At 42.1% G+C, this 22,152-nt stretch overlaps 1 protein-coding gene across 3 annotated transcripts in view; it reads left to right on the top strand.

Moving 5' to 3' along the window:
- Positions 1 to 22,152, top strand: part of CPVL (carboxypeptidase vitellogenic like) — a 129,706-nt gene that overhangs the window by 47,525 nt on the left and 60,029 nt on the right. For all 3 annotated transcript variants that reach the window (XM_040259715.1, XM_040259714.1, XM_040259713.1), the window contains 4 exons: positions 4,435 to 4,549; positions 5,516 to 5,574; positions 7,383 to 7,462; positions 12,830 to 12,896. In XM_040259715.1, coding sequence (XP_040115649.1) covers positions 4,435 to 4,549; positions 5,516 to 5,574; positions 7,383 to 7,462; positions 12,830 to 12,896 — 321 coding nt within the window. The remainder of the gene's footprint in view (positions 1 to 4,434; positions 4,550 to 5,515; positions 5,575 to 7,382; positions 7,463 to 12,829; positions 12,897 to 22,152) is intronic.

Raw genomic sequence — 22,152 nt, forward strand, 5'->3', positions numbered from 1 at the left:
GTGTGCGTGTTGGGTCACTTCAGTCGTGTCTGACTCTGCAATCTCATGGGCTGGAGCCTGCCAGGCTCCTCTGTCCTTAGGATTCTCCAGGCACGAATACTGGAGTGGGTTGCCATGCCCTCCTCCAAGGGATCTTCCTGACCCAGGGATTGAACCCACATCTCTGGCGTCTCCTGCACTGCAGGTGGATTTTTTACCACTGAGCCACCTGGGAAGCCTTGTGATGTCATGTCATATTAAAAAAGTCTGAAAGCTGTGGGATAACTGACTATTGGGCTTTTTGCATTGAACACGTGAACCTTTATTTTCTAGCATCTTATTTTTGCATTTCATTCCAAATAAGGGCAATATTTACTTCGCAGTTTGGTTGGCACATCAGAGTAAGACGATGTTTGCGTGTAATTTTCTTCTTAAAAAAGTGAGCTTCTTCAAAGATGGTTGAGCTCACTCACCTCCTTCAGGAAAGTAAATTTGAGGAGCAGGGTCAGCTGAGGTTGGAGGTGTGTATGCAGATCTCTTATTATTTAAGCTTGCCAAGAATGCAGTGTCCTGTGCCTCAGAGTTGCATAATAAAGATGTTTGGCACCAAAGTACCAGACTTGACTTTGTAGTGTGGCCTCTCAGGGTCAGCCTCTTTTTCTGAGAGCCTCGAGGTACCGTCATTGTGCCAGGTCACAGGAAGACACATGAAAAGCAGGGGAGGATGGAGTGGAGAGCAGAGGGCCCAGGGCATCCGAGAGAGCAAAACTCTCTATCACCCTCACAGCTTCTCGGCCCTGCCTGCACATTTAACCACGTCAGTTTGGTTCAGTTCAGTCGCTCAGTCGTGTCCGACTCTTTGCGACCCTATGAATTGCAGAGCGCCAGGCCTCCCTGTCCATCACTAACTCCCAGAGTTCACTCAAACTCATGTCCGTCAAGCCGGTGATGCCATCCAGCCATCTCATCCTCGGTCGTCCCCTTCTCCTCCTGCCCCCAATCCCTCCCAGCATCAGAGTCTTTTCCAGTGAGTCAGGTCTTCGCATGAGGTGGCCAAAGTACTGGAGTTTCAGCCTCAGCATCAGTCCTTCCAAAGAACACCCAGGACTGATCTCCTTCAGAATGGACTGGTTGGATCTCCTTGCAGTCCAAGGGACTCCCAAGAGTTCTCCAGCATCAATTCTTCGGTGCTCAGCTTTCTTTACAGTCCAACTCTCACATCCATACATGACCACAGGAAAAACCATAGCCTTGACTAGACGGACCTTAGTTGGCAAAGTAATGTCTCTGCTTTTTAATATGCTGTCTAGGTTGGTCATAACTTTTCTTCCAAGGAGTAAGCGTCTTTTAATTTCATGGCTGCAATCACCATCTGGAGTGATTTTGGAGCCCCCCCAAAATAAAGTCTGACACTGTTTCCACTGTTTCCCCATCTATTTCCCATGAAGTGATGGGACCAGATGCCATGATCTTCGTTTTCTGAATGTTGAGCTTTAAGCCAACTTTTTCACTCTCCTCTTTCACTTTCATCAAGAGGCTTTTTTGTTCCTCTTCACTTTCTGCCATAAGGGGGGTGTCATCTGTATATCTGAGGTTATTGATATTTCTCCCGGCAGTCTTGATTCCAGCTTGTGCTTCTTCCAGCCCAGCAATTCTCATTATGTACTCTGCATAGAAGTTAAATAAGCCAGGGTAACAGTATACAGCCTTGCTGTACTCCTTTTCTATTTGGAACCAGTCTGTTGTTCCATGTCCAGTTCTAACTGTTGCTTCCTGACCTGCATATAGGTTTCTCAAGAGGCAGGTCAGGTGGTCTGGTATTCCTATTTCTTGAAGAATTTTCCGCAGTTTATTGTGATCCACACAATCAAAGGCTTTGGCAGAGTCAAGAAAGCAGAAATAGATGTTTTTCTGGACCTCTCTTGCTTTTTCCATGCTCCAGCAGATGTTGACAAGTTGATCTCTGGTTCCTCTGCCTTTTCTAAAACCAGCTTGAACATCTGGAAGTTCACGGTTCATGTATTGCTGAAGCCTGGCTTGGAGAATTTTGAGCATTACTATACTAGTGTGTGAGATGAGTGCAATTGTGCGGTAGTTTGAGAATTCTTTGGCATTGCCTTTCTTTGGGATTGGAATGAAAACTGACCTTTTCCAGTCCTGTGGCCACTGCTGAGTTTTCCAAATTTGCTGGCATATTGAGTGCAGCACTTTCACAGCATCATCTTTCAAGATTTGAAATAGCTCCACTGGAATTCCATCACCTCCACTAGCTTTGTTCATAGTGATGCTTTCTAAGGCCCACTTGACTTCACATTCCAGGATGTCTGGCTCTAGGTGAGTGATCACACCATCGTGATTATCTTGGTTGTGAAGATCTTTTTTGTACAGTTCTTTTGTGTATTCTTGCCACCTCTTCTTAATATCTTCTGCTTCTGTTAGGTCCATACCATTTCTGTCCTTTATTGAGCCCATCTTTGCATGAAATGTTCCCTTGGTATCTCTAATTTTCTTGAAGAGATCTCTAGTCTTTCCCATTCTATTGTTTTCCTCTATTTCTTTGCATTGATCGCCGAGGAAGTCTTTCTTATCTCTTCTTGCTATTCTCTGGAACTCTGCATTCAGATGCTTATATCTTTCCTTTTCTCCTTTGCTTTTTGCTTCTCTTCTTTTCACAGCTATTTGTAAGGCCTCCCCAGACAGCCATTTTGCTTTTTTGCATTTCTTTTTCTTGGGGATGGTCTTGATCCCTGTCTCCTGTACAATGTCACGAACCTCCATCCATAGTTCATCAGGTACTCTATCTATCAGATCCAGGCCCTTAAATCTATTTCTCACTTCCACTGTATAATCATAAGGGATTTGATTTACATCATACCTGAATGGTCTAATGGTTTTCCCTACTTTCTTCAATTTCAGTCTGAATTTGTCAATAAGGAGTTCATGATCTGAGCCACAGTCAGCTCCTGGTCTTGTTTTTGTTGACTGTATAGAGCTTCTCCGTCTTTGGCTGTAAAGAATATAATCAGTCTGATTATGGTGTTGACCGTCTGGTCATATCCATGTGTAAAGTCTTCTCTTGTGTTGTTGGAAGAGGGTATTTGCTACGACCAGTGCGTTCTCTTGGCAAAACTCTATTAGCCTTTGTCCCACTTTATTCGGTATTCCAAGGCCAAATTTGCCTGTTACCCCAGGTGTTTCTTGACTTCCTACTTTTGCATTCCAGTCCCGTATAATGAAAAGGACATCTTTTTTGGGTGTTAGTTCTAAAAGGTCTTGTAGGTCTTCACAGAACCATTCAGCTTCAGCTTCTTCAGTGTTACTGGTCAGGGCATAGACTTGGATTACCGTGATATTGAATGGTTTGCCTTGGAAATGAACAGAGATCATTCTGTCGTTTTGAGATTGTATCCAAGTACTGCGTTTCTGACTCTTGTTGACTGTGATGACTACTCCATTTCTTTTAAGGGATTCTTGCCCACAGTAGTAGATATAATGGTCATCTGAGTTAAATTCACCCATTCCAGTCCATTTTAGCTTGCTGATTCCTAGAATGTCGACGTTCACTCTTGCCATCTCCTGTTTGACCACTTCCAATTTGCCTTGATTTATGGACCTAACATTCCAGGTTCCTATGCAATATTTATTGTTCTTTACAGCATCGGACCTTGCTTCTATCACTAGTCACATCCACAACTGGGTATTGTTTTTGCTTTAGCTCCATCCTTTCATTCTTTCTGGAGTTATTTCTCCATTGGTTTCCGGTAGCATATTGGGTACCTACCGACCTGGGAGTTCATCTTTCAGTGTCCTATCTTTTTGCCTTTTCATACTGTTCATGGGGTTCTCAAGGCAAGAATACTGAAGTGGTTTGCCATTCCCTTCTCCAGTGGACCACATTCTGTCAGACCTCTCCACCATGACCTGTCCATCTTGGGTAGCCCCACATGGCATGGCTTAGTTTCGTTGAGTTCGACAAGGCTGTGGTCCGTGTGATTAGATTGACTAGTTTTCTGTGAGTATAGTTTCAGTGTGTCTGCCCTCTGATGCCCTCTCTCAGTGCCTACCATCTTACTTGGGTTTCTCTTACCTTGGACGTGGGGTATCTCTTCACAGTTGCTCCAGCAAAGTGCAGGTGCTGCTCCTGACCTTGGACGTGGGGTAGGTCCTCATTGCTGCTACTCCTGAGGATATACAAAGGCAAATCTTTGATCATTCCTGGGTATTCTGGCTATTGGCGAGAAAAAACGTAACTGAACAAGATAGATACCAGCATATGAAATAAATACTAATTCTAAACAAGAAATGACAGTGCTTTACTTCTGTAGAGAATGGTCATGGGAAAGGTTTGATGACATTTAGTCAAGGCTGTGAAAGACAGGATTTAGGTGAGTTTGCTTGGGTATTTTCTGAAGCCTTAGCACTCTGTGTATTCACTGGGTTCTTTGTCCTTTCTAGGTAGAGCCAGAGAACGCGCCAGTCGTCCTTTGGCTGCAAGGTGGGCCAGGGGGCTCATCCATGTTTGGTCTCTTTGTAGAACATGGACCTTACATTGTCAGCGAAAACATGACTTGTAAGTATTGCTTGGACTCTGGTTTCCCATGGAGAGTTATTCCTTTGAACCTTATATCTGCTTTAGAAATAACTTAGGGTGAACAATGAACCCCTAGAAATAGCTTTACAGTTTCAGATTATGAAAACGCAATTTTCTGGTGGTGTCTGTCCAAGAAGGAGGAGCCAACAGGGTGAGTGTCCTGACTGGGCTGCTTTCTGCCTTGAAATTTGGGTGAAATGTTCCATACTTTGTTCTGCTAGTCTACTGCTGACTCAAGCAATCCAGACTTATGAAAACAGTTGGCATTTATTAGTGTCTGGGCGAGACCTTTTTCATAGGACAAGTGGGTGGAATTATATCCCTAATTATTCATACAAACTGAATGGCGTAGTTAGCCACACAAATGATCAGATATCTTGGAAGCAAGGTGCTGAGGACCACAGGAAGGAATGGAGACAGAGCTACATCCAGCTCTAACCCAGGCTTATCTCCACCTCAGTTTTAGAGGAGGGGAGATTGTTTACTTTCCCCAGGTCAGAATTTGGAGTGTGAACAAGTTTGTGACTCAGTATACTTCTGTACACAATTCTGTCGAAGTTGTGGGTCTCTTCAGTGTTGGATGGGAGGGAAGATTCTGGAGAATCAGACGTTAAAGAGGATTCACTCAATTGGACAGATAGTTTTATTGCCTCTGTGGGTGATGGGTATTTCTGCATTAGGCAGTTGTGTGGGGTTTTGTTTCCAATGTTCATCTTAGATGTAGAAATTCTCTGGTTCTGGGAAAAGTAAAGGAGAGGAGGGGAAGAGGAAAAAACAGCTGGTGTCCATACCTGCTGCAGGACAGTGATGCAGAGTCAGAGGGACACCAAGAGTCCCCCAAACTGGAGGGGACAGGTGGGAGTGTTGGGCTCCAAACTAGAGCTAGACGTTAGGTGGAATGTGTTAGTAAGGACTCAGTCTCAAGCCTCTTCTCTGCTTTACTAGTATTTGCCAGAGACTTTCCTTGGACCACTACGTTTTCCATGCTCTACGTTGACAATCCCGTAAGTACCCGGGGGTCCTGTGAAATGGCAGTGTTGACCTCTCTAGTCTTTTTTTCTTTCATTAAGTACATTTATTAAATAGAAAAACACCAGATTTTTTTTCTTTTTAAAATATAATTGTCTGTTTTCTTTTTAAAAAAAAATTTTATTGGGCTGCTCCAGGTCTTGGTTATGGCCTAAATGGGATCTTAGTTGCCACATGCAGAATCTAGTTCCCTGACCAGGGTTCCCACCTGGTTTCCCTGCATTGGGAGCACTAAGTCTTAATCCTTGGAGCACCAAGGAAACCCCTATAATTGTCTATTTAAAAAATACATTTGATTCAATTTGTCCCACCCTCTCCTTCAGCATTGAAACACGTACATTGCCATATATAAAATAGATAGCTAACTAAGGAAGTTGCTGCATAACACAAGGAGCTGGTGCTCTGTGCTCTGTGACAACCTAGAGGGGTGGGACGGGATACAGGATGAGGGGGAGGTCCCAGGGGGCACATATGTATACCTATGGCTGATTCATATTATTGTATGGAAGAAGCCAACACAATAAAGCAATTATCCTCTGATTAAAATTTTTTTTAATTGAGATTTAATTTTTCTAATATGTACCATTATATCCAAGTTTGGGAGTTTTCCTTGCTGCTTTCTCTCCTTCCCTCATTTCTGGTCTTATGAAATATCCTCTTCACTGAGTTATACCATCCAGGAAGGGATGACTTTCTCTCTAGTGATAATATGGGTTTCTCGATAACTTGGGTTTTTTTAATAGCATGGGAACACCTAATCTTTCAAACAGAGTTCTGATATAAAAAGTCAAAACTAGCCCCTTTCACTTATCACAGTGAGCTGAATGCCTCATCTCAGGGAGAGCAAAAGGTAGAATTCTCCTTGGGAAGTTTTGTGAAATCAAATCAAATAAACTATAATATAGGAGAGTAACTTTAGGGTCAACTCCTGCAGATTGGGAGTATCTGTCCTCTAATCTCTCTAACTTCTTTCACTTCCCAGATGGTTCAAAGAGAAAACAGAAAAACAGGAAGGAAAAAAATCTAACATTCTTGCCCCCATCCTGTTTTGTCAGCCATCTTCTTTTCTAGTCTATAATTCCATGTTTACATTAAAGTCGAATTAAATGTCCTGTTCCCTTGGCTGTTTGGAAAAAAAATAAAAAATATTTACAACTGATGTATATGGTGGGGGTGCATTCCTTGTACATATCGTTGACCCAAAATAAGCAGTAGCTTTTTCTATTGATTTACTCAGTTGACTATGAACTTCCAGGAATAAGGAACTATTAATTTAAAGCTAATCTTTATTTTAAAACCCCTTATCTGCTGAAGGTGAAAGGGCTTAGTGGCCATATTTATCACAAGTAAAGAAATGGGGAAAAGAACTGCACACACACAGAGCTAGCTTTTATCTTTGGTCAATAGAGAGTTCCTTCTTAGCAGGACAGAGCAGTGCACCTTCCAGGTTTCGGAGAGGAGACAACTTTGAGTCTTTTGATACTGTAGCAGAGGCCGGGAAAGGTGAGTTTTTCATCCTTAAATAATCATCTGGCAGGGTCCCCACTGCAGGATCAGAGAAGAGCTTTGCACTGCTAGTTTATTTGGGCTCAGCAGAGGGAAGGGGGATATGGTGACATGCAGCATCCTTCTGTGAGCATGGATGAGTGCACATGGGTGATGCCAAAAAGCTGAGGCCAAAGGCATGACCTTGGGAACAATGTTGATTTCCTTCCCGTGCGGTGGCTCTCAGCAAGATGTGTGTTTCTCTCTGTTTATACCTGCTTATTTATTTCCCCTTCAGGTGGGCACAGGCTTCAGTTTTACTGACCATGTCCACGGATATGCGATAGATGAGGATGACGTGGCTCGAAACTTATACAGGTAAAAGGCCCTGGCGCTCTTTTGGCCATCTTCAAACCAAATGATTTTCTATTTCAACATGAAAATTCCTCCAGTAGTAGAAGTGTTATTGATTGCTCATCATAGTCCAGTTCTTGAAGATCTTTTAAGAATACTTCTACATGAGGAGTGCATGCACACATACACATACATACATGGCCTGTTTTCCATTTTGTTATGTTATCATTGATAACTGTGAAGTGGCCAGCAGAGAAAGTAGCAAGAAGAACTGACATCTTAAGGTGTAATTTTGTAAAAATATCCTTTGAAAAACAATAGAAACAGCAGAATTATTCAACCAGATATACTTTTCCAACCTTTCAACTAGCTGCCTGAGAGGTTTCTGCTTGCTTCCAACATTCTTTGTATATTGAACTTTGGATTTGCCAAGAAACAACATCTCAGATGTTTGTTTTCTTTCCCAGGAGTCCTCCTTTGTGGCCATCACAAAATGCAGTTTTTCACTCCTGTGTTTCTCCTTCATGCCTTTTCCAAGCTGAAAGCTCAGCTTGCTAGCTAGTTTCTTACTTTTCCTTTCAAATTACAAAGTTATTCTTTTAGACAAAAAATTAAGGAAAATGTGAAGTTGCAAACCTGATCAAACAGTATACATATAATATCTTCCTTTCTCTTTTCTTACATTCATTATAACTATTTTTAGTACATTTTCTTAAAGTGACTTTTCTTATTTGTTTTTTTTTTTTTTTTTTTCCCAGTCTGTAAATTATTATTAGAGACTAGGTCCTGGATTCTTTCTGATCACTAGCCTCCCGCCCCCATCCCCCGCCCCCCCCCGCACCCCCGCCCCCCAGCATTGTAATAATTTACTGAAACAATCCTAGTCGCCAGAAAGAGTTAACCGGCTCCTCTATGCTGCCCCCCTACTTTCACCAAACACCCCGTCTGCTAATTGGTGAGCAAACCCAACCAATCCCCAAAGTGAAAGTGAATCTAATAGGAGTCAGTGTTTTTTGATCTCTGACAAAAGCTTTCCGTTTTATTCTTTCTTCCCAAGGCGATGGCTGGGAGGGGTGGGGGCAGGGGAGAGGAAAGAGGCTTAACTTTCGGGCTCTCTCCCAGAGATGTTTCTTCTCTGCTGCCCCAGAAAACAACATGGCTGGTGTCTGTCTTGCACACTTTTGTTCGCCACATGTCCCGTTATTTTAACACAGTCATTCAGTCTCCAGGTGAGCTGACTAGGACCCACACTTCTGCTTCCAGATCCTATGGGTCCTTAGCCAGATCCTGGCAGGGGTCCCTCCGCTGCCACCAGCTCAAACACCTCCTTTTCAGGCCAAAGACAATCCTGACGGCAGTCCTTACAAGTTAACTCAAGGGCCACATCTTCCTCACTTAGTACTGACTGTGAGCTCTCATTTTTCAGGTCGGAAACAGACGTCCCCATACCCTCCTCCTCCAACCCTCTTTTGGCTTAACTCCAAACAACCTCAGTTGTTTAATTAGCGAATACCCTGAGGGCGGAGGGTCGGTATGAAAAAAATACATCAGATCCTCTAAGCCAGAGCCCTGCACCCCTGCCCTCCCTCTTCTGGCTCTCCAGCCCCTCCCCCAAGGATGGCCACAGCTTCCAGTTGACCCTCGGAGTGGATATTTACTGCTGACATGTGGTTCATCTCCTCTTGCAAGACATGTAAAGAGAACCTATTTCAAAGCACCCATTGTTTATAGCTGTTTTAGTTCTTTTTGCTTCAGGCCCTTAGAACTGGAAAATAGCTAATCAAGGGGCATAAAACTGATTTCAGCTGTTTCCTTTCTGGTTTATACTATTTGTTTCCCTTTGTGACTGCACTCTTCTCCCCAGCTGTCCAGATGGGTGTTTGGAATAAGAAGGTAGCTTTGAAACCTATAAACAGGCTACTACAGGTTTAAAGAGTAGAACTTTCTTTTTCTCCCTTTGAAAACCATCTTTCTTTTTTTCTGAAAATCCCACTCCGTTTCACTAGTATTAGTGCTCAGCTGAGAGGATGTCTAAAAAAACATCTGACATTTACATTTAGGCTGCTTTTCTTTGTCTGGAAATGAAACTTTTTCCGCAAAGAAGATGCTTAGACTTTTTTTTTTTTTGCTGTGTTAGTCGCTCAGTCCTGTCTGACTCTTTGTGACCCAATGGACTGTAGCCACCAGGCTCCTCTGTCCATGGAATTCTCCATACAAGAATACTGGAGTAAGTAGCCATTCCCTTCTCCACGGGAATCTTACCAACCCAAGGATTGAACTCGCGTCTCCTGCATTGCAAGAAGATTCTTTACTATCCGAGCCACCAGGGAAGCCCATTGCTAAATAAAACTTCATAACAATGTGACTCTGTAACAGTTTTATATATTAAATTGAGAGCTGCATTGAATGAAGGGTGAAGGTGAGATCATGGCCCAGCCACACTAGATGTGGAATGAATGAATGCTGAGGATAGCTCCTCATCTGATGCAAGAGAACAAAATCACTGGGATCCTTGTTGCTATGCTTCTTTCAGCCAGACTGTCAGTGACTAAATGTATACCTTGTCTGGCTTTTGTTGGTATGGAGCTTTGCTGAGATTATTTTCACCTCAGTTCTCCTGAATGTCTTGTATTTCTATGATCCTGATTCCACTAGAGCAAACCAGAGTCCAGAGCTGTCCTTCGATCTGTAATGTGTTATCATTTACATCCACCTTCTCTGCCCTGAGCCCATCTTCTCTTTAATAAAATTATCTGAGGAGTGGTTTCTCCTGATCATTCACCCTTGCCTTCTGTGTTTCATCCTGTTGTCTCTTAATGTAACTTTCTGCCACTGAGTAGCCTTTGACTAAAATTCTACTTATTTGACAAGGCTTTGACAAGATGCCAGCAAGGTTCCAAATGGAAAGACATGGAAGAGAGATATGCTTTGTGTGCCGTATAGCTCTTGTGCGTGAATAAATGCATGGAGTGTGCACGCGTGCACACACACATGTATGCTATGTATTGGGTTGATCAAAAATTTGTTCAGGTTTTTCCGTAACATCTTACAGACAAACCCAAATGAACTTTTTGGCCAACCTGATATTATTATATGCTTTAGCAGTTGTACTTACAAAGTTTGCAGTTTAAGGAGAGGATGATTCTAGATTTTATTTTTGAACAACCCTTTACCATGTAATGGTGTAATCCTTGATGACAACACAGTTCATTGAACAAATGGCATATGTACCTCCAACTTACCAAATTTACCTTTTTCATTTTTCATTCCCATTTAAGAAAGACCTACTAAGGCATTGCTATGATTAGCCAAGTTTTTGTTCAGATCCTACTGTGAAGTTCAAATTTCATGATAACTTCCTCAGTTGGGACCTTGCCTTGGAAACTTCAACTAGAGAATCCTGTTTTTTCAAGCTAGAAGTAAGCTGGGAGATTATCTCCTTCAACTAAGATTATCAGATAAAATACAGAATGCCAGTTAAATTTGAAGTTCAGATAAACAGTGAATAATTTTTTAATCTAATTATGTCCTGTGCAATATTTGGGACAGACTTATACTAAAGTATTATTTGTTGTTTATCTGAAATTCAAATTTAGTTAGACATCTGGTATTTTATTTGCTAAATCTGGCAACCCCAACAACTCTCCAACAAATTCTTTAAGGAAATAAGTTTTAAGCTAAAGCACAAGGCTTAATTGAGATTTAGTATATTAAATTGCTTATTGCCATTCCAACTAGCAGGAAGAGAGAAAGAGAAGTAATTTTTAGCCTGAAGGTTAAAGAGGCAAGGGTGGAGAATAAACTCCTATTTTTATCTCAGCTCTAAAGGCAGCGTATTGCCAGCACAAACATGGAGGCTATGTAATGCACTTTCCAGATTTAGTTGCTACAAAGATTTCAGTTACTATAAATAATAAATAAATACACTGAAACTCTACAGTAGAGTTTAATGTTGGCTTGTTTTTTTTAAGATTATTTTTATGTGGACCATTTTTAAAGTCTTTATGAATTTGTTACAGTATTGGTTCTGTTTTATGTTTTGGTTTTTTGGCTGTAAGGCGTGTGGGATCATAGGTCCCTGACCAAGGATCGAACCCTCACCCCTTGCATTGGAAGGCAAAGTCCTAACCACTGAACCACCAGAGAGGTTCCAATGCTGGGTTCTTAATGGAGCCTTTGAAAATTATTGCCAGGATTGTGGTGATTGTAATGACCCAGTTTTGCCTCTGTGTAACCCTTGAACTTTCTGCTCCTGGTTTTGCAGGGCCTCCTTGCCTTTTATCTTCACTGGCTAGTTCATGGCTTTTAGTCCCTCAGCAGGAAACTGGAACAAAAACCCTGCCCAGCTTCTCAGGCATTGCAATCTAGGTCAAGACATTCATAAGGCTTCGGAGTTTCACAAGTTTTTGTCTCCTTTATGAAAGATTCTGTTCAAGTAGAGAATCGTTTAATAATCCACCCTTTTCTTGCTTGTTATGAAATAATTTCTTGAGTCTGTTTAAATCTATTTCAGCATACCAAAGTGGCTATTGGCAATCTTTAGTAAATGTGGATATTTTGAGCCCAGAGGCCACTTTGCATTTACTTCCATATCTGTGGGCATTTGGTGATTTTCCTTTAGACTATAGTCATTTTAGGGGCTTCCCAGGTGGCTTAGCAGTAAAGAATCTACCTGCAATTGTAGGAGACACAAGAGACATGGGTTCGATCCCTGGGTCAGGAAGATCCCCTGGAGTAGGAAATGGAAACCCACTCCAGTATTCTTGCCTGGAAAACTTCATGGACAGAGCAGCCTGACAGGCTACACCCCATGGGGCTGCAAAGAGTCAAGAGTGACTGAACACATACACACCCAGTCAGTTTACAGTTTTTCTGTTCTTTGGTTATTAAAACACTGAAATTCTAGGGGCCCCATTAGAATATAGAAGAGTTCAGTGTTCCCCATAGAGAGAGGTTGGTAAGCAACTGAGTTTCCCATTGCCTCACCACAAACTGAGGTTGATGGGACTATAATGTTTGTAGAGTGAACTCCACAGATTGCTAAATGAGAGGTGAGAGCCTGGGGCACTTTGCTCAAGGGTCCCCTCAACAGGCAAGTGATTCAGGTTGTAACCCAGGGATTTAGAAACCTTTCCAGAGTGTTGATGTTCACTTGTATGAACTTCTGAGTATCACAGAGCAAGCCTATAAGTATTTTTCTAACCATCCACAGAGTATGGAGTGTCACTCCATGAGACTCATGGAGACACTCATGAGACTTTGAAAACAATACCTCCAGAAGCTTATAGCATAATGGTATCTTAATTCAATGCGAAACCTCTTGTCTAAGGGTGAAACTGGGTAGTATAGTATGATTCCATGTAATTTTTATTGTTGCTTTTCTTTTTGCAGTGCATTAATTCAGTTTTTCGAGTTGTTCTCTGACTATAGAGACAATGACTTTTATGTCACGGGGGAGGTAAGTTGAAATCATGTTTTCTTGTGTGCTTCCAACATCATCAGGACTGGAATATATTATGACACCTGTGGTTTATCCATTCAGTGTGTATACACACATTAATAATTCAATCCATATAAAAAATTCTCAAATCATTCCCTACTATGTCTGAGGCTTTGGACAAGTATTAAAAATTCAGTGATGAATAAGATATTAATTCTGCCATAAATCTGAGAGTCTAATAATAAATACAACACTGAATGAAAAGTACAATTAGAAAAGTAGCTGTAAAGACAAGTAGCTTAAGGTGAGCAAATAGCTACCTCTCAAGATGTGATCCACAGGAAAAGTCAGACAGAGGAGGCAAGAATTAAACTGGATTTTGAAGGATGAATATGGGTGTATTAGTCAAGGCTCTTCTGCTTACAAGTGACAAAAAGCCTATTCAAAGTGGCTTAAGTAAAACAGGGGATTGACTTGTTGGCATCAGGCATGGCTGGATCTGGGTGCTCAAACTTTATCATCAGGATTTTGTATCACATTCTCTTGATCTAGTCATTTGGCTTTGCACGTGTCTGGTTTCATCCTCAGGTAAGTTCTTTTCACCCGTGCCCTCGCCTCTCCAATCCACTCCAGAGCTCTAGAGATAGCCTACAGGCTAAACTTCTCCCTCGTCAGAATTCCACCCACCACATTTCTAAATCCTGTTGTCCATTTGGAGCCCATGCCCATTCTAGGGGTCAGGGGGATGGAGTATACAGATTGACCAGAATGGTGCCTAAGGCCCACTGCAATGCCCTAGGAAGCAGCGAATCATCTTGAAGCCTTTACACCTGAGCCGCAAGCTTGAGAATGGGAGATGAGCGGTCTCCAGAGGAAGATCTGAGTGATGATACCAGAGGGAGGGCTGGCAGGATGCAAGCACAGATCACAGGTTTCCATTGTAAGCGTGTCAAAGTGGAAAATGGGCTCAGCTTTTCCAAGGGAATAGCAAGTTAATGGAACTAGGATCTTCCCTCTCTTCACCTTCTTTCTCCTTTTTCTAAACTGTCTAGAAAGGATATCCTGACTATTTAGCTTGTTACACTTAAGTCTTTTTAAAAGACCGATACCTAGTTAGGATTTTTTAGGACCTCTACTAGTAATTCCCTGCTGTTCCTTCCCTTTTAACCCATTTCAGAAGCAGCATGGGGAAGGAAGAAGGAAGCGACATCCCTGTCATTTTGGTAGCAACCTTGGGAAACACCCAGTCAGCAGAATGATCTGCTTAGAGTGTAATTCCTTGTCTTGTGAAAAATGTGACAGTGTTGTTAACCGTGATGTTGAACTTTTCAGCAAAGTTGCCAAATTTTCAGTGAAAAACTTGACTTGTCTACTTCATGTCAGTCTGGTGGTTTCATGCATGTAATTTCTGAATGTGTGCAGGAAAGGACAGTTTTCTTTTTACATTCTCTGCTGCCAGGATGAATACTTTTAAAGAAACCTGTGCCTTCAAAGTGATGAAGGAAGATGGGAATGAGGGCAGGCAGGGGCTAGGGTGGAGATGCACTTGCCAGGCAGCAGCATCTCTGTAAGAACCATGCAGGAGATGTTAAATCAGGGGACACACCTTTTTCTAGAAGGAAGAGCACTCAGTAGTGCCTGATGGCTTATTATTTGCAGAATGTGGTGTTTCTCTTTAGTTTGTTCCATCTGGTCTTCTGTTAAGGCTAGGAGGAAGGATGGAGAAGTGGAAGGAATTCTGCATTAATAATTAGGAGACCTGAGGTTCATTGCTGGCTTTGTCTCTTTCTGTATGATTCCAGACAATTTCTTTAACTTCTCTGGGCCTCTGCATTTCATCTTACTATCAGAAGGGTTGGTTTTTAAATTAGATCACTTCCAGGGATATTTTGCTTTACTGGATGTTCAACCATAGTTACCTTAGACATACCTTAAAGCATCTGTATATAAATGCAGTTTTAACATAATACTAACCCCACCCTCCCTGTGTCCACAGCCAAAAAAAATGTTGTAATAGATTCTCAAGAAAGGGGAATCTTTTCTCTTGTGAACTCTTAATTTCTTCATACTTTTGGGAGAGGTTGAAAATAATGCTGCTAGATTTGTAGAACTGTTTTTGGAAAAGAAATGCATAAACTCAGAAATGGTTTTCTGCTTCTCATTGCAAACGTGAAAGTGTCAGTTGCTCAGTCATGTCTCACTCTTTGCGATTCTTTGGACTGTAGCCCACCAGGCTCCTCTGTCCATGAAATTCTCCAGGCAAGAATAAATACTGGAGTAGATATCCATTCCCTTCTCCAGGGGATCTTTCCCAACCCAGGGATCAAACCTGGGTCTCCCACAGGTGGATTCTTTACCATCTGAGCCACCAGGGAAGCCTATTGCAAATAAATATCTTCCACTTTTGTGTGCTGTGAATGAGAGTAGCCTGTTGCTCTAAGTGACTTGAGCAGCTGTTCAGCACCCTGAATTTGTTGTAAAGGAGTCTGGAAGTAATAACAGTACCTTCTGTATAGGGTTGTTTTGAGCATTTAATTAGATAATCCTCCTCAAATATTTAACAGAGTGACTGGCTATAGAGAGTACCCAACACATGATGACTATTACTACCATTCATGTTGAAAAGTTGGATTAATATATTATTGCTCCAAAGCATATGGCCTAATGCATGTAAGCAAGGGCTGAGATGTTTAAAGAGCTCTGCTCACTTGTTTTGGGGGTGTGGCGTTGTCTCCCCTCTTATTTTGAAATCATCTGTAAAAGAAGTTGTTCACTTCATCAGAAGATGATGGTGGACCTTAGCAGCTTTGGATAGTAGCAAAATGTGTGTGGACCAACCGAGGGCCCTCGCCCCTGCCGCGTGGACCATGGCGAGGCCACAACAAAGTGGTGTGGACCCGCATTTGAAGCAGTGGAGAAGGAAGAATTGCTTTGTCTCCTTCCCTTCTCTCTGCTTCTGCCCGGAACACCAACTGGAATTAATTTTCTCTAAAGAGAGACAAATGTGTCTGTAAATCACCCTCCTCGAGGCATGAAAAAAATGTACTTCAAAAAGAGAAACAAGCTGCATTTAATTCACATAATTAACTTTCTTCATAAGTGTTATCCTTTCTGAGCCAGTAACTATTAGCGAGATTGCTCTTTTTCATGAGGTTCAGACACTCTTTAGAATCTGCTCAAATGCACGTGGGCCCAGCTAGAAATTAAAGTAAAACAACCCTGGTGCATGAAGGCAGGGAGGTGGCAGGAGTGAGGGGTCCGTCCACTGTCCTCTGTGCCTGTGGTTTTCAGTCCACTGGTAGAAAAGATCCAGTGCTTAGGGGCGGTTGTGCTAATGGGTGAGATTGCTTGTGAATGGCATTTGAAAAACCTGATCATCTCTTTTTGATTAGCAGGAGGGGAGCTGCTTTCCCTAGAAGCAGTTTGCAACCAGGGTTTATTTGAGGCAAAACTTTGAAGCTATTTAAAAAGTAGCAAGCTTAATAGGATACTTTATCTTCATCCACATGAGCAAAATCCTGCTGGGTTCACAGAGTCTGATTTCTCCATTGACATCATCATGGTCCAATGGGTTCAGAGGGGCAGGATCCCAGGAGTCAAGACCCAGGTTTGCCTAATTTGTTTCAAACAATACTAGGCACAGTGTTTAATGGATGTTATAGAGTGGCTTCAAGCAAGGCATTTGCCAGATAAAAATATCGATGACACTTCTCTTTGGCTTTTTTTTGGTCTCCCTTTCATGGTTCTTCTCTCCCTGTACAGTGCCCTAACTCCTACTCTCAGCCTTCCTTTCCTTGGCTGTATGGTGTTTGGTCCTGGTTCTCCCATGCTTCTTCCATCCCCATCATGATTATTCTGTTTCTCTCCCCAATTCTGACTTGTTACCAGCTCACTGTCCTTTAGAGAAAATTAGATTAAGCATACTCCCAGCACGCTGCTGCTGCTGATTAGTCCCTTCAGTTGTGTCCAACTCTGTGTGATGCTATAGACTGCAATTCACCAGGCTCCTCTGCTCATGGGATTCTCGAGGCAAGAGTACTGAAGTGGATTGCCATGCCCTTCTCCAGGGGATCTTCCTGACCCAGGGATCGAACTCGCGTCTCCTGCATTGTTGGCAGATTCTTTATCACAGAGCCACCAGGGAAGCCTCTTCCTAATATACTTGTCTTTGAATAGAGGATAGAGCCTAAGCCGTAGAAGGATACTTGTAATAGGGGAATTTCAAGCACTGACACACTTGTAAAGGGGCAGGCTGGGAGAACTATCCAAGTGATAGGTTTATACTTGTTTATGAAAGCCACACCTTTGTCTTAGCCCAGCCTTGAAATCCTTGAATTTGGTAGGTAGAAAGGGACCTTCTGGAGAAGGAAATTGCAACCCACTCCAGTATTCTTGTGGGAAATTCCAAGAACAGAGGAGCCTGGCGGGCACACAGAAGAGTTGGACACAACTGAGCGACTAAACAACAAAGGGGACCTTCTAGAGTGTTTAGTCCCTTTGTTTTATTTGTAGATCTTATTTGAGAATATTTATTGAGAGTGGATCATATGACAGGCATGATACTGAGCAGAGTTTCATGCATTTCCTTATTTAATCCTCACAACTACCTTATGAAGCTAGTGCTGTTATCATCATACCCATTTTACAGCTGAGATAAATGAGGCTTGGAGAGGTTACAAGCTCATCCAGCCCAGAATTAGAACCTTAGCAGCCGGACTCCAGAACCGAAGGACTGTGGTCAAGGGACAAGCTAAGGATTGTAACCCCCTTCATAGAGATGCTTTCTGGAGCCTGGCTGCACTCTCCTCACAAACTGCACTGTCTCTGGAACCCACCTATTCCCACAGAATAGATTTGTCTGTACAAAGGAGTCAAACATACTTTCTAAATTTTGTGCAGTCTCTAAGGGTTACTGCTGCTGCTGCTAAGTCGCCTCAGTCGTGTCCGACTCTGCAACCCCATAGACGGCAGCCCACAAGGCTCCTCTGTCCCTGGGATTCTCCAGGCAAGAACACTGGAGTGGGTTGCCATTTCCTTCTCCAATGCATGAAAGTGAAAAGTGAAAGTGAAGTCACTCAGTCGTCTCCGACTCTTAGCGACCCCATGGACTGCAGCCTACGAGGCTCCTCCGCCCATGGGATTTTCCAGGCAGGAGTACTGGAGTGGGTTGCCATTGCCTTCTCCGCTAAGGGTTACTAACCTTATACAAACAGTAAAGAAGTTCCCAGCTTCTTGGATATTTCTGTCTTTCTGGCCAAGACTTCATTTTAATCATAAAGGCTTGGCTTTGATCATAAAGTTTTATGGGGTAAATGGAGGTTTCAAGTGATCTAAAGGCTTGAGGTCCTTGGAATGTAATTATTTCTCAAAGCATGGAACTTGCTGAATTTTATTAGATAACATTTGAGCTGCTTTAACTCTTGAGCTCATGACAGATGTCTATTTTCAGTTATGTTCTTCTGACTTGCCAATATTTTCTTTTAGAATTGAAAACGGATTTTGCCTATTTAATGTGTTTAATATTAGAAAAGTCAAGGTTTAAGCTGCAACCTGAAGAATTGAATGGGAGCATATGGAAATGTTTGCAAATTGGGCCTCAGGCTTTTGGATAGCATATCTAAGTCAAATCAGCACATATTTACTGATTCTTTAGTTACATGGATAAGAATACGAGTAAATGAGAAGTAATTATAAACTTTGTCTGAAGTGAGCTACCATGCCGGACCAAGCAGCATGGCGACACAAATAATACCTGATTGGAGATGTGTAGGCTGAGGACCGGAAATACTAAATTAAATCTATTATGCACAGCTTCAGCCTTCTGAGTTCTATCTACAGTGAGCAAATGAAGGATTCAGTTTGTTGACTATGGTCCAGTATGTTCATGCTCTTTATTTAAAAGTTGAATTAACTACAGTCTGTAAACAAAAGTGTTTACTCCTCTGATCGAATCACCTGGCTTCAAGCTGGGTATGAATTTCTCTAAAACTGGCACCGAGGTCAGAGTTAGGGGGAGGTAAGGTGCATCTTTTTCACTTATTTCAGTCACTGATGGAATTATTTTTTAAAGAAGCATCATCTCAAAACAAATAGAAACATATCATTTGGAAGGCAGTAGATACTTTTTCATAAGTTTATGTGACTAAAAGTTGGATACAGATCAAAGTGTTTTTCTTATATGTCTATTCCTGTGGATTCTGCATTTCTTTTTAAGTCCATAGTCAAGAGAAATAGCTATTTAGATAAAATCATATTAGAAGCCCCCCCTTTTGTTAATCGCATCAGTGTGGTCTTGGAATTAGATGATGCATGGTCTAGCAACGTCTAGGAAGTTGTAGAGATTACCACAATCTATTGTGTAGAAACCGAAGTGCTAGTTCTTCCCATTCATTAATTTTCTGAACTAGCTGTGTTAAGGCTACCCCTCTTCTCTCTTCAGTAGAAAAATGGTGCTGAGTGAAGTAAGATTCTGTCCCAAGGCTAGACGAAGTCAAGGTTGTCCTAGCTTAATCCAGTCCTCTTGACTGCTGTGTCCTCTGTGACTCCATGCAGCTTAGGCTTCTCACCAATTTTTTGGGGGGGTAAAATTCTCTTCAAGGCATGTCCCCCTCTTAAAGGCATTTCACTTTGATCACCCTCATACTTGGGAGCAGCTCCATCACAATCTGTGCTTGGGGACAGCTAGACGAAATGAAACTGGTGTGACTCTGTCCACAAGGAGAGCTCACCTATTTTTCTCCTGAGCACGGAAGGGTTCTCACCAGCCCTGAAGTGAATTCTTTAGGTATGTTCATCCCACCTGGAGTGGCTGGGGACTTGGTGACGGAGCAGGGAAAAGGGCATTATGACTCTGACCGTCCTCATTGTGTCATTGCTGAAGCTGACAACTGCCTTTTTCCACTTCCAAGCAGAGGTAAGAGGAGGGCCAGTAAATAGTGACACTTGGTAACCAGATTGGAAAGCCATCACTCATTATCACTGATAAAGTTTCTGTAAGTTTTACCATAAAAGGTATACTTAGAAGCAAGTCAGAGAATGAATATAATGGCGTCTACTTTAGTAAGAAATGTAGACGGCGGAGAGTAGCTTACACAATAGTAACTGCTAACATATGTGAAGTTTCTGTCAGAGGACATTGTTTCCATTAAAGTATTATTCTCTGACATGGTTTTTTTTTTTTTTTTTTTTCCTTCTGGAGGAGCTGATTGAAACTTGATTTTTAGATATATTTTTTTTCCTTCCTTAAAAGTAACCGGGTGGCAGGGCTGCAGTAAGTCTGCTGTGAATGTTGTTGAAACATGTAAGAAGGGAGAGATTCAGACGGAATACACAATTACAAGTTTCTCTAAGTCCAACTGCATTGTGCTTTTACACATCTGGATAATTAACCAAGCATTACATTCTCTCTAGACTATTTTTATGAGTACAGTATGCTCCTAACATGATTTTCATTAGGCTGTTCCAAATATCATTTAAGAACTCAGAAAGATTGCAGACCAAAGATTCAAAACCACTGTTCAACTGTAATGTTGAGACCTTTTTCTCTTGTGGGAGAAATAAAAGATTGAGAGCTGAATTCTGAGAGCCTTCTGATGTCAGAGGAAACGTCTAGGTTTGTTGCGTCTTTAAGCTCCAACAAGTACAAGCACAAACAAACATACACTAATATCTCTGTCCCTTCTTGCCAGGGGTGAGCTCAAAATATGGTCACTGTGGAGGAAAGAAACCATATCAGGATAGTGCTGGAAATCGCAACTTCTTTAAATATTGGAAAGGAGTAATTACTAGGGGCAGACTAAAATTCTGACATGTTGATTGCTAATCGAGTTTGAATTATGATGGTTAAATATATTTATCTGACTGAGTTCCTCATTTGAAGGTCACTGCTGAATTCTAAAATAGTACGTGTTCAGATAGTTTCTGGCCACACTTTTCCTCTTTCCTTTTATAATTGCTTTGATGCTGTTCCGAGCTTTTATGAGGCCAGGGTCTGATCCGAAAGTAGAAGGTTAGTGTTAACTCATAGATTTCAGGAACTTCCTTGGCCAGCTGCTGCCCATATTGGTGAAGCCCAGCCAGAGATCAGAGAAACCACAGGGCTGATAATTGTGGTTGTCGTTGCTTTATTTGTTGTTATGGGTAGAACTCAGAACAAAAGAGGCAAGAGTTCATAAAATTACAGGATCATAACTATAAGTCCTAAGGGGCCATATAGTCTATTTCTGATCCATAAGACAACCACACCTAATTTCTCCCCGCAGAGTCTGGGCTTCTATTTTAAACCATATCTGGAAAAGGGAAAACTGGGTAAAATCAAATCGGTTCAGTTCAATCGCTCAGTTGTGTCCGACTCTGCGGCCCCATGGACTGCAGCACGCCAGGCCTCCCTGTCCATCACCAACTCCCGGAGTCCACCCAAACCCATGTCCATTGAGTTGGTGATGCCATCCAACCATCTCATCCTCTGTCGTCCCCTTCTCTTCCTGCCCTCAATCTTTCCCAGCATCAGGGTCTTTTCGCTTGATTTATTGTCTGGTTGTCTTTTAAAGTGCTCGCAGTGGTCAGAGAATTGTTAAATCGAGAAATAAATGGTTCAGAAAGAATAAACAAATCTGATCTTGAAACATAAAGAAAGAAATGTGTCTCAGCAAGGAGAATGAAAATAATTGAAATTTCATTATAATGTTTCGCTGGTCGTTTTCCATAAAATAATCCTATAATTGTCTGCTGTTTTGACAGTCTGAGTCACTCAACCAGTGGAATGATTAATGAAAACAGCAGGGAAGGACTTGTCACTGTGACACAGGACAAGGAACTGTGTGAGTCATTAAAAAGCAAAAACCGAGGCGAATATCATCACTGCTAGGTTAGCAGATAGGGACTGAACATTGAGGAATCTGTTTTGGACGTGGTTGTATTACTACCCATGCCTGCCTGCTAAGTTGCTTCAGTCGTGTCCGACTCTGCAACCCTATGGACTGTAGCCAGCTAGGCTCCTTGCTCCACAGGATTCTCCAGGCAAGAATACTGGAGCGGGTTGCCATGACCTTCTCCAGGCAATCCTCCCAACCCAGAGATCGAACCCGCATCTCTTTTGTCCCCTGCATTGGCAGGTGGGTTCTTTACTACTAGCAGCACCTGGGAAGCCACTTATATGAATTACCTATATATATATATATGTGTGTGTGTGTGTGTGTATATATATATATACATATATGTGTATATACGTATACACACAGACACGTATAGTGACCGCAGAGTGCATGTGTGCTCA

This window comes from Oryx dammah, unplaced genomic scaffold, assembly GCF_014754425.2.
Source record: "Oryx dammah isolate SB20612 unplaced genomic scaffold, SCBI_Odam_1.1 HiC_scaffold_18, whole genome shotgun sequence".
NCBI classification, from domain to species: Eukaryota; Metazoa; Chordata; class Mammalia; order Artiodactyla; family Bovidae; genus Oryx; species Oryx dammah.